We start from the raw sequence: 11,987 nt of genomic DNA, 5'->3' as shown, positions 1-11,987 counted from the left end.
GGTCAAGTTTTTGCCGCGCCCCTTAAATATTTTTGCGGGCCGGCCGCGTTTGCGGCTTCTGTTCGGGCGGATTTTCCGCGCCGACCCGCATTTTGATGGTTATTTTACGGATCGGGGCTTTTTGCGGGGTCTGCTAGAGTTGCTCTTAGTACCCTTCAACCAAAATGACTATTCTTAGAAAGAATGAATATGTACAATGCACAATATTATTCACGACCCCAAATATTGAATGGCATGCTTTATAATATCCTTACTCCCGGTGACATATAGGGTGCCAAGTAGGACCATCTGTTCTCCCTCCATGTGGGAATAAATGATGCCTCTATTTCTTCCTTATCTACGTTGTACATGACACGTTCCGAAGCATTGGTTTGGTTGACACATGTTATCACATCCAAAAAGCACCGGGACCTATGAGTATTTTTTATTCAATTCAATAATATAAATACATACAGATAGATCACATGGTTGTATGCCTTCACTTCATACAAATGTAATGTTTAGCAGTATGATATACATTTTTCTTGGAGAACAATGCTTATCCTTCATCTCAAGAATAGGAAGATTATTATTCCACTCTTTTCTATACGCTTCCCTTATTTTTGCGGCCGTACATTAGCACAGCTGGGACGTGGACGTTCAAGAGATACGAGTGCCAGTCCATAGATTTGGGGTCGAAGTTGAAGAGGCTACCATCTTTGCCGTCCATCTTTACTTCCTTCCTCAATCTTGTTAAGTTTGTGTCATCAAAGCTTTAGGAACAAGAACATCAAAGAAAAGTTGGATCAACATATATACAGACAAAGTTGGGGTCAAACAAGGTCATTGAAGACTGTTTTGGTATCCAAAATGGCAAGTTAAAAAGTTTACAGTAACTAATGTAACACGGGCAGAAAATGGTCTCACCATCCTTTGAAGAAGGCATATGGTGCATACAGCTTGACCAAGAGCATTAGGAAAGTGTATCTTCGGTTGTGCTTGTTGTAATATTGGGAAAACAACCCACAGAGTAATACGCTCACTGCATGCAAAATCTGTTCATTTGAAGTTAAAATATGACCACAATGTGAGTCTTCATCATATGAACACCATATTGGGATGTACGTACAAATTATAGAACTATGATTTTGTACCTCAAGTGGTAGCTTATACATCAGGATCAGATATGCGCGGAAGTAAGCGAATCTCTTGAACACGTATGGCCTTCTGTTTTCTAGAGGTTTCCCATTTTCTAGTACACGGGGATGGATGGAGAAATAATCCCAGCACACGTCCTCAAGAACTTGACCGGTCAATGGATTTCGGATTGCCGAGCTCACATGGTAAATGACTTGCCCTTTCTCATTCCAGTGAACAGCCATGGCTACCAGTGTTGCATTTACCACCATATCTGCAGGAACCTATATATATGGACTATTAGTATCTCTCAAGTTTAAGCATACAATTCAATTAGTCAGGTTGCTCCATTAATCTGTCTACATCCGTAATAGCTAATATGATCATGTATTACTCACTGCATCCATTGTGTCATTGCGATCACCTACGAAACATGGGAATGCCTGCTCATTGTAGGCGACAATCAGAGCATCAATTGTCCTGGAGATAAAATGGTAAAAGAACTTATATTCTATTGGTGATGTCCAGCTTGGATATATATGTAGTATGATACTTCTGCAACAGTAATTAGTTGAGCAAAATTGAACTGTAAATTGCCAGTAGATTTACATGTTGAGCTTACCTCGCCCCTTCTATCCACCCAGGAAATGGATCTTGATAAGTGCTGGTTACCATGGTGGGTCGAATAATAACGACAGGAAGGTCTCCCCTCTGCTGCTCAAGTAACATCTCCCCCATAGCCTTGGTAAATGTATATACATTTGGCCATCCAAAATGACAAGCCCTTCAACAATTTATGAACAATTTAGGTAGTGTCAAGCTGATTTTTGATACATCACGTACATATGGAAGTGAACAATGTTCTTGCGAATGTGGCACAATAAATCAACCACCTCTTTTTAAGTTGGTACTGGTCATGATCGAAAATGGTCCAAACCAGAGGTCTAAAGGTGGCAGCATTTGATATGACAACTACCTTAGTAATAATGACATAACTATAACAGTGATTTGATTTATATTTATTATCTGCTCTCCCTAAATTTACTCTCCTGTCAGAAATATAAGAATTTTCCCTTTAAAAGGTGTGTTGTTAGATGACTACTAACACATAAAAGGTTATTTACATTGGTCATGTGAAAATGGTCGGTAAGATTTTTCATTGAAATTGTTTCCAAATATAGCAATTTTTAGTTTTAACAACATAGCTCTCAAAAAGTTGCATGTTGAATAACATGCGGATGTACTAAACATCATACATATTCTTGAAATAAAGTAAATACCACATTTAGATTGGTCAGACCTCTTGAAGCCAAGTTCTTTCATGGCTATCTTCTCCGATGATTGGTCTGAACCACCACTCTTCGCCTCTGCGAGTTCAGCCTTGACCTTCTCAACCAGCTGCAACTCAGCTTCAATGTCCAAGTGGCAACCGGGCCGTAATGCTTCACCCATCTTGAGTGCTTTCTCCAGTAAAAGTCCTTCTTGAGTACCAGCTACAAAAGCTAATAGATAAAAGAAGACATGGTTATGTTGGAGTTGGCCGATCATATATATACTCATCGTATTGTACAATTCTCCTCCATTTTTGCTTGTGTGCACAACTGGGTATATATAAATAAAACACGTACCAGTGGAAACATGAAGCAACAATTTCAGATTAGGACACTTCTTGGCAAATTCGCATCCATATTGGGCTCCTAATGCATTCGATGCCAAAGCAACATCGTACCTGTACGTGCAATGAAATTCAACAAACATGCAAAATAGTTCATACTAAAAGCTGGAACGGTAAACTGTTTTGGCTTTTGTGTGTTGTGTCCTCCCAGCACCACAACCTGCTATGGCTTTTACAGGGAAAGCATGTACTACCTCCATCCTGGTTTATTGGTCCCCTTTGTAATTTGTGTCAAACTTTGACTAAAGATTTAACTAACAGAATGTTAATGCATGTCAACAAAAATTATATCGTTGGATTCGTATTTAAACATAGTTTTCAATGATATAATTTTTGGTGACATGCACGAACAATTTGTTAGTTAAATCTATGATCAAAATTTGACACGAAATACAATGGGGACCAACAAACCAAGACGGAGGTAGTATGTAGGCAACACGCATCGACTTATCATGTGAATATGGATATCCGGTGAGTTTAGTTGAAGATTTGCAACAGTGTTCACCAGGTTCTTCCAGAGACAAGTTCAACGCTGTGCTCCCCCAAAAATCAGATCTGAGCCAGGTATCTCTGATGTTGATATTATCTCCACGATTTCTGTACTTCCACCTCCATTCTAAAATTCTGTGGTGATTCAGCAAGATTTACATCTTTCGTTGATTCAACTTTATTTTATATTATGCCTTTTACTAGTTCAACAACTCCTTTTGTGTGTCTAGGTTCTGTTTATCTGTGCACAACTGCCCCCTCTAACATACAGGTTAAAAGGTTCACAAGCTGTAATAAGTAAATTAGTTTGAAACGCATGACTTGTAGTTTGGTCAGTAAGACTATTAGATATGAGGAGATTCAAATTGGATGGTGCAAAATGCTACTGATTTCTAGGGGAAGAAAATTCAGTTACATGTTACTTAGGTAGCAGGATTTGCTCAATTTTTTCGCTGATACTGGACTATTACATGCTCCCCAACTCAAATTATTAGAACAAGTATAAAGCCAATAAAGGTATAGAAGTTCCCATGATGAAAAATCTGCAATTGTCAGTCATTAATTAGTTCTTGTAAAAACATATCTGGAATGCTTTTTACAGTTTTACGTGTATTTGCCACAATTAATTAGCAATTGTTGTACCTTTCATAAAAGCTAGTCGTTGCAGCCCCATGGACGATAACATCGATCTCCTGACACAGGTCGTCAGATGTGGAGCTGTCGAGCCCGAAGTTGCGAGTCCCGACGTCTCCCGCCAGAGGAACTATCTTCTCTTTGATCAGCTTCTGGAAGCCAGCAAGCCCGTGCTTTTCCCGCAGGGTATTGAACAGGTCCTTCCCTAGCACCTGCACGCGCGGTACCAAGACGAACCAAATGAGTTTCCAGTGCCATGAGTTTGTAAAGATGGCGCCCAACGTACTATACAACTAAAGGTTAGACCATGTCCATAGCACTGCATATAGCTGGTGTGGTCGAAAGCAATGACGCATATCCACTTCACCTGGGTCAGGATACGCTGCTCGGCGGAGGCGGCATCGGGAGCGCGCACCAGCAGGTAGACCTTCTTCACGTCCGGCTGTACTCTCAGTATCTTCTCCACCATCACTGCATGCATAGATACATAATACATTACATATAGTACATATATGCATAAGGTAAGGGCTCGCGATGTATATGTATGGTATTTGCGTACATTTTCCGAGGTAGCCAGTTGAGCCGGTGACGAGGACGGTCTTGTCCCGGAGGCATCCAGCCACCGCGCCAGCGTCCATGGCGAGCTCTACACGCTACCGTGCTAACAAGGATCGACAAACCTGAAAATGTGGAAGATAGTGGCCGGTTTCTCTTGGAAGCTAGAGAAGTAGTGGAGTCAAGCCGGCCAGGCCACGACGTGTCTGTGCTTGCGTTGCGTTGGGGGTGGCTTAGATCATGTGGGTGCATGGTTGCTACTCTTATAGTCTATCGAGTACCCACCTGTATTCGCATACTTGGTTGGGCTTGAGCTGTAACCAGACTAGGGACAAGTTTATGTCACTATTGAAATGAGTGACAGAATGAATGCCTCATCTAGGCAGTTGGCTGTCTTAGTCCTAGGCTTTATGGCATATTTAGCTTGGCCGCTCCACCAGAGGGGCCTAAAGTAATTAACTCCTGGTTTTGGCCGAGTATGGGTGCTTGATCATAAGCTTATAGCATGGGTGCTTTGCTAACGGCAACTCTAGTCGATATTTTTTATTTATTTATCAAAGGGGGCACTCCCACGCATTGCATCTTAAACTTGTATCTGTGGCATTAGATATGTATTACTATTTAGATATAATTTTCTTAGTGGTTTGTATCTAAATGACCTAACATTTGATATGTTTTGTCAGATAGAAGTATGAGTTGAACCACTTTTCGCAATAATACTCATTCTAGACCAGTCTAGCTAGAACACATCTCTCTTTCCTCGTTAACTATGCCCCAGCACCAGAATGTGTAGCTTGGTTGGCCAGTTGTTTTATACAACTGACATCATTGCATTGGGACCGCCCCGAGTACCTTCAGAAAGAAGTTTGCGTTTCAATGGATGGAGATTAAATGAGTGCCTAATGAGTTAATGGATTCAGTCCATCCTTAGCCAGCTATTTCGACCGGCTCAGCTGCTCCTTCCCCGCCGCACCCTCAACTTTGTTCCAAAGGGATCCAGCTAGGTAGTTCATCACAAGTGGAGATCAGCATTGGATGAGGTGGGTCCCAAATGCACAATACATATGAAGCCCTTCTACCGCATACCTGGCCATGATGGATATGGATATAAATATAGACGGGTGATGGGAGAGGTGCCTATGGTATACTCCTGGTTTTTGCGGAGTATGTGTGCTTACTATTTGTTTATATGGCGGGGAGTGTTCTGTAGACTCTTATATGGTAATGGTACTAACATATATTGATATCTAAGGGCACTCGCAAGTCGCAACACATTTTATCTTAAACTTGCCTCTTGTGCAGTAAAATAGGTCCTTATGTCATCTAGTATGTTTTGTCAGAGAAGTAATTATGCCCTTCATATTTGGTAATTTTATGGTCCTGGTGTTTGGTTAGGCATTGGATGCTTTACATATATTGGATGTAATAACGTCTTATATTATGAGACGGAGGGAGTAACGTTTTAAAACGTTTGTGGGAGAAAAGTATAACTTATCTTAGGTTCCACAATAAGAGTCGTATATATGATATCTATCTCTTTCATTTTTAACTAGGCCTCCACCGGCAATGCCATTGCATGGGGACCTGCCGCCCTAAGAGCAGTTTGCATTTAAATGGATGGATCTGCTCCTTGATCGCCACACCATCCAATTTGTTCTAAAGGATTCAATGACGTAGTTCATTTCATCGCAGGTGGTTGAGATCAAAATTTGCAGGGAGGGAAGGTGGCCACAGTACGTGCGAAATATTAGCCACATCTTCTCCTTTTGCCTTGGTACAGCACACCGGGCCATGGAAGTAACTATAGATCAAAATGGTAATGAATATAGACCACAGTGGACGTAAAACACGGTTAACTCCGACAGAGAGGCCTCCTTTGTGTTGATACCCGTTGTCGTCAAGCCCTTCGATCGATACCCGTTGTCGTCAATCCGTGTTGGAAAAGATGGGCAAACTCTCCTAAAAATACCAACCATATTTGCAGTGTTACTAGCTGTCACCTGTTGACACTTGCGCGCTAGTTACAGTTAATCCCGCGAGACAGCTGCCCGCAACCAAAAAACTAAATATTTTAATTCCGATAGCGCGATTTGCGCTAGTAATACTGTCCAACTGCTGATTAATCACAAGGATTTCGGACATGTTTTTATGCCAGTTTGATGCACGTGACTGTCGCGCCATCATTGGGAAGTGTGGCTGTCCTGCTGCCCCCATGTAACCATGTACATTCTCTTCTCTTGTAGACCACAAGTTCGGCTGGTTGGTTGGGTTGACCTGCTGTCGTGACCATCTGGAGGAGGTTACGCCTTGCCATCAATCATTTACAGAATTTGCTACATTGCCGTTGCAGACTGCACGATGCTGAATAGGAGCCTGGACGATCTACCATGTCCTGTGACTGAATCCCGTTCTTCCTCGTCCCAGTCGACAATGAGACGCCTGTGATGGTCATCTAATGAACCTATATATGTTTTACCCTGAAAAGATTATAGAGGAGTGCTTGGAGAGGTGCCTAGTCAGGCTCCTGGTTTTATGCTAAGTATGGGTGCCTACTACGTTTATTTGGCACCGGTGTTCTGTAGACTCTTGTGATCTACTAACATAGATTGATAATTTAAAAAAAAATAAGACCAACTCAAGGGTTAACCCTCGTTGGCATTCTTTTTATAAGGGAAACTCCGCGAGCACCACGCGTCCAAGCCGGGACTTAAACTCGGGTGGGCTGGCAGCAACCTCAGCTGCATAAGGTGCAGGTTTATGACAAAATGTGTTGGGAGTGCCCTTGTGCAGTAAATAGGTATTGATGCATAAATTTCTTGGGGATTTGCGTATTATTTTTGTATCTAATTGACCTATCATCTAGGACGTTTTTTGACAGAAGTATTAAGCCCCTGATATTTGCTAAGTTTAGGGCTCTGGTTTTTGGCTAGGCATTGGGTGCTTTTACTAACAGTATAATTGGTAGATACGTTGGCACTCCTAATGTGTTGCACCTTTCATTCTCTTAGTGGTTTGTATAAAAGCAAACTATCAATCATTTTGATATGTTTTGTATTCCAGAATAAAATCTGTGTATATGTAGATTAAGATATGGCATTTGTCTTTCTCCTCGTTAATTAGGCCTCCACACCCAACGTCGTTGCGTTGGGATCACCCTGAGAGCAGTTTGCATTCCAATAGACGAAGATTAAATGTGTGCTTCATGAGTCGATGTATCCTCTCCATCACTTCTCTCTAGCCAGCTACTCGACTGCCGCATTACCCCTTCGTCGCCGCACCCCTCCACTTTGCTCCAAAGGGATCCAGTCTGGTACTCATCCCATCGCAGGTCAAGATCGGTGTTCGAGGGAAGGAGAGGCGGGCTGTCACAAACTCACACAATGTATAAGAAATACAATCCATCTCCTTTTGCCTTGCTGTACAACATACGAGGCCACGATGGATACGGGTACTAATATAAACCACAGTAGGTCGATAAAAATGGATCACGGCATGAATCAATATAGACCGCGACCGACATAAAAACGGCGATAACTCTGACAGAGCCCCTCCACATGGTGTGGATGCCCATCGTCGTCGATCCGTGTAGGAAAACACGGGCAACCCCCTAGAAACCCAACCATATTTGCACCATCAGCAACAGCAGTGGCACTGGCGGTTAGCTGGCGCCTTTCGACAGTTACACACACACACGCTTACACGCTGCATCTAATTCCACCCAATTTTCTCTTGTTTCGATTTCATGCTATAGCAACACTGGCCAACTGCTAATTGATTACGGGGATTTTGGGCGTGTTTTATGCCGGGTTTGATCGATGCACGTGGCTGTCACGGCTTCATGGCGATGTTGGACGTGCGTCTGTCCCCATGGTGCTATAACTCATGTCCTTTTCGGGGTGTGACCACATAGTAGTAGTAGCAGCAGCAGTGCATTCTCCATTGTAGGCCACAAGTTCGGCTGGCTTGTTGATTGTGTTGACCTGCTGTGGTGACCATCTGGAGGAGGTTACGCCTTGCCATCAGTCGTTTTCTATTCCACCCTGCCCTGTGACCATCTGGCGTGACGCTGTAGAGAGGCTCTAGGTCTAGTAGCACGTAGGTAAGTACTTCCTCCTTTTCAAAATAGATGACCCAACTTTGTACTAACTTTGTATTAAAGTTAGTATAAAGTTGGGTCATCTATTTTAAAACGAAGGGAGTATGTTCGTAGCTCAACATGAGCCGGCTGGACGATCCATCTATTCTACTCTGTTCTGTGACCAGATCTCATGCCGGGAAAAAACATGTTATACATTGGATCATCTCTAGTGATTAATGTTTGCATGCTTCCAAGATTATAGTTATTAGAACAAGAGTTCTTTCCTAGTACCCCGAGTTTAATATGAGCCCTCCATTTGTTCAGATCCAACGGGCATGCTTAAATCGTACTCCATCGTAAGCATCAAGGAATACTGCAACCAAATACCAGAGAGTACCTTAATTCTGAAGGTATATTCATCATTTACAAGAACGAGGGATAAAAGAGTGGGCATGTGGGCTTATATTCCCCTATACCCTATACATGTAGGGTAGAGGGGAGATAGAAGAGTGGGCATGTGGGCTTCTATCCCCCCTATACTCTATACATTTAGGGTAGAGGGGGGATAAAAGAGTGGGTATGTGGGCTTCTACCCCCCCCCCCCCTATACCCTATACCTGTAGGGTAGAGGGGGAGACTCGGATCCAAAATTTGACAATTAGTATGATGATATTCGCGCGCGCGAGCAGTAAGCAATGCCGCCAATTAAACCAAAAGAAGAGGTCGAAGTCGCCATCAATAGCCAGCTAACTACTTCCCCTAATTCACACACCAACTGCCAAGGTCCGAAACGAACCAACATATCTGCCAGAACCTACCCTCATCGACCCTTTGTTGGCGCCAAATTGGACATCACTGTGGTAGGGAGAGGCCAAAGAGACCTTATTCCAATGCGCCATCGTCACCACCACCACGTCGACGCTGCCAAGGACCTGAAACCTAGAGGAAACTAGGACCTACTAGAAGGGAGAGAGGAAGGGTTCCAAGGCAGTGTTGTAGAAGAGAGCCTGGCCCTGGTGGCTAGGGTTGGACTTTCGCGGAGGTATGTCTCACTTCTCTCTTTTCCAATTCAGCAATCATCTTAAGTGGTATTGCTAGTACCACTATACCTGGCCTTACTCAACCGGAAGACTACTTGTATACCCCTTAACATTGTTGCTAGATAGTTGTCATTTTGCTTAAGAAAACTCATCTCATTTGCTTCAAGTGCACGAAAATGTCAAGCGCCAATAGGACAAGTTGTCATAGAATTACGTTTTTATTAGTTTGATACATTGAAGTCTTCATCCCCAATCACCTTCACATAAGGCACAATTTTCTTTTATTGGAAATGATATGCAACTATATTTTTTTATCAAGGACCACCCTAAGAGCATGGTTAATAATATAGCCAACTAATGGCTATAACATGTTGCCACGTCATTTATAACCAACGTGTATAGTGGTGAGCTAAAAAAAGTACACCATACACTCTTACATAGCTTCTTGGAGCCCGTGCTACAGCCGGCTGTAAATCTACAGCCCACCATGCGTACTACTCCTTTTTTGACGGTGATGCACACTTATGCGCTACAGTTCATTCCGTGAGACAGCTACCCGCCACCCAAAAAAGTAATAATTCTAAGAGCACGATTTGCCGACCAACTTCTAATTAATTATGAAGATTTTGGGCGTTTGATGCACGTGACTGTCGTGCCTTCAGTGCTGATGTTGTACGTGTGTCTGTGCCCGCTGCCCCATGTAACCGAAATCCTTGATGGCACCACGCACACTCATCTTACAGTGTGAGCAGCAGGTTGGGCGACTGGTCTGGAGGTTATGCCTTAGCATCAATCGTTCTCTGCATTTGCTACCCTGCCGTTCATGCAAGAGATCGTATTACGATACGAACTGGAGTAGCTGAATACGAGCCTCGGTGATCATCTAACCATGTCCTCCTAGGTATGACCAAACCTCACACGCATGGTCGGCTCACCGTTCGCTAATGGCATGCGACGTACCGCTGGACAGCGAGATGCGTATGGTGTTCCATAACTCTAGATGTGCGTGGTGTCTCGTATAAAATGTTCACCCCAAGCGAGCACTGCTAGGGCAACAAATTCGTCCTCTCCATTCGGTGAGCTCGCGGATCTGCCTCCCTGCTGCCTCCCGCTGCAACGGCCGATGACTGGGAGGGGGATCCCAGCGGCTAGTGGTTTAGGTTAGGATTTTTTTCCTTGCAGGAACGGCTCGAAGGTGGATCTCGGCGCTTCATCACTGGTGGAAAAACAGGCTTCCGTCCAGCCCCATAAGTCGCGAAGCTGTAGGAACCGCGACTAATGGGACCTTTAGTCGCGGTTCTGGAGGTGAACCGCGACCAAAGGCCTGGGCCCAGGGCGCTCGGTGGCCAGCTGGCGCACGTGAGGGTCTTTAGTCGCGGTTGGCCAGGACAACCGCGACTAAAGGCCTTCGGGCACCTTTAGTCACGGTTTGCCAGGCCAACCGCAACTAAAGCCCCTCCCCTATATATACCCATCCAGCAGCCAACACTTAGCCATTTGGAGCCATTCTCTTCACAAGTGGGTGTAGGTTTGCTTTTGGTTCCTCTTATGCACATAAGGTGTTTGATGAAATGCCCCAAGAGCATGAAACAAACATGACATGAAGTGTTGGAGCCACACTCCTCGATCGCGGTTAGCAACTTGATGAACCTTTGATGTGTCATTGATAAAATATGCATGTGTGCAGTTCATTGTTTAATTTATATTGTTTGCAGCTAGTTAGTTTAACAAATGCATGATGGTTAATTATATATTTTATATTATAATAATGCAGATGAATCGGCAATGGATGTACGGTAACCGACTCTCCGGCGAGTTCACTACGGGTTTGAAAGATTTCCTCGTAGTGGCTAATGCGAACAAGCAGGGGGGTTTTGTTATCTGTCCATGTGTTATATGTAAGAATCAGAAGGGTTACTCTTCCTCAAGAGATGTTCACATGCATCTGCTTCGGCACGGTTTCATGCCAAGCTATAATTGTTGGACCAAGCATGGAGAAAGAGGGGTTATAATGGAAGAAGATGAAGAAGGGGATGATTTCATCGATGAAAGCTATCTTGCTCATTTCGGTGATACTTTCATGGAGGATGCTGAAGGTGAAGGGGAAGGTGAAGAAGAGGCACGTGATGATCTCGTTGATGATCTTGGTCGGACCATTGCTGATGCACGGAGACGCTGCGAAACTGAAAAGGAGAGGGAGAATTTGGATCGCATGTTAGAGGATCACAGAAAGGCGATGTACCCCGGATGCGATGATGGTCTGAAAAAGCTGGGCTGCACACTGGATTTGCTGAAATGGAAGGCAGAGGCAGGTGTAGCTGACTCGGCATTTGAAAACTTGCTGAAAATGTTGAAGAATATGTTTCCAAAGGATAACGAGTTGCCCGCCAGTACGTACGAA

At 43.7% G+C, this 11,987-nt stretch overlaps 1 protein-coding gene across 1 annotated transcript; it reads right to left on the bottom strand.

Annotated features, from left to right (window-relative positions):
- Nucleotides 1-388: 388 nt before the first annotated feature.
- LOC119302918 (fatty acyl-CoA reductase 1-like) lies at nucleotides 389-4,714 on the bottom strand. Its single transcript, XM_037579972.1, has 10 exons — nucleotides 4,473-4,714; nucleotides 4,281-4,384; nucleotides 3,923-4,125; nucleotides 2,745-2,845; nucleotides 2,417-2,618; nucleotides 1,739-1,900; nucleotides 1,515-1,596; nucleotides 1,134-1,400; nucleotides 907-1,034; nucleotides 389-752 (listed from the first exon to the last, which is right to left on the bottom strand). Exons 1-10 carry the CDS (start codon nucleotides 4,549-4,551, stop codon nucleotides 584-586), a joined length of 1,497 nt encoding a protein of 498 aa, XP_037435869.1. The 5' UTR covers nucleotides 4,552-4,714; the 3' UTR covers nucleotides 389-583.
- Between the last annotated feature and the right edge of the window lie 7,273 nt (nucleotides 4,715-11,987).

Source organism: Triticum dicoccoides, chromosome 5A, assembly GCF_002162155.2.
Source record: "Triticum dicoccoides isolate Atlit2015 ecotype Zavitan chromosome 5A, WEW_v2.0, whole genome shotgun sequence".
Lineage (NCBI taxonomy): Eukaryota > Viridiplantae > Streptophyta > Magnoliopsida > Poales > Poaceae > Triticum > Triticum dicoccoides.
The sequence above is the reverse complement of the archived record's forward strand: the minus strand, read 5'-3'. Positions and strand labels throughout refer to the sequence as shown.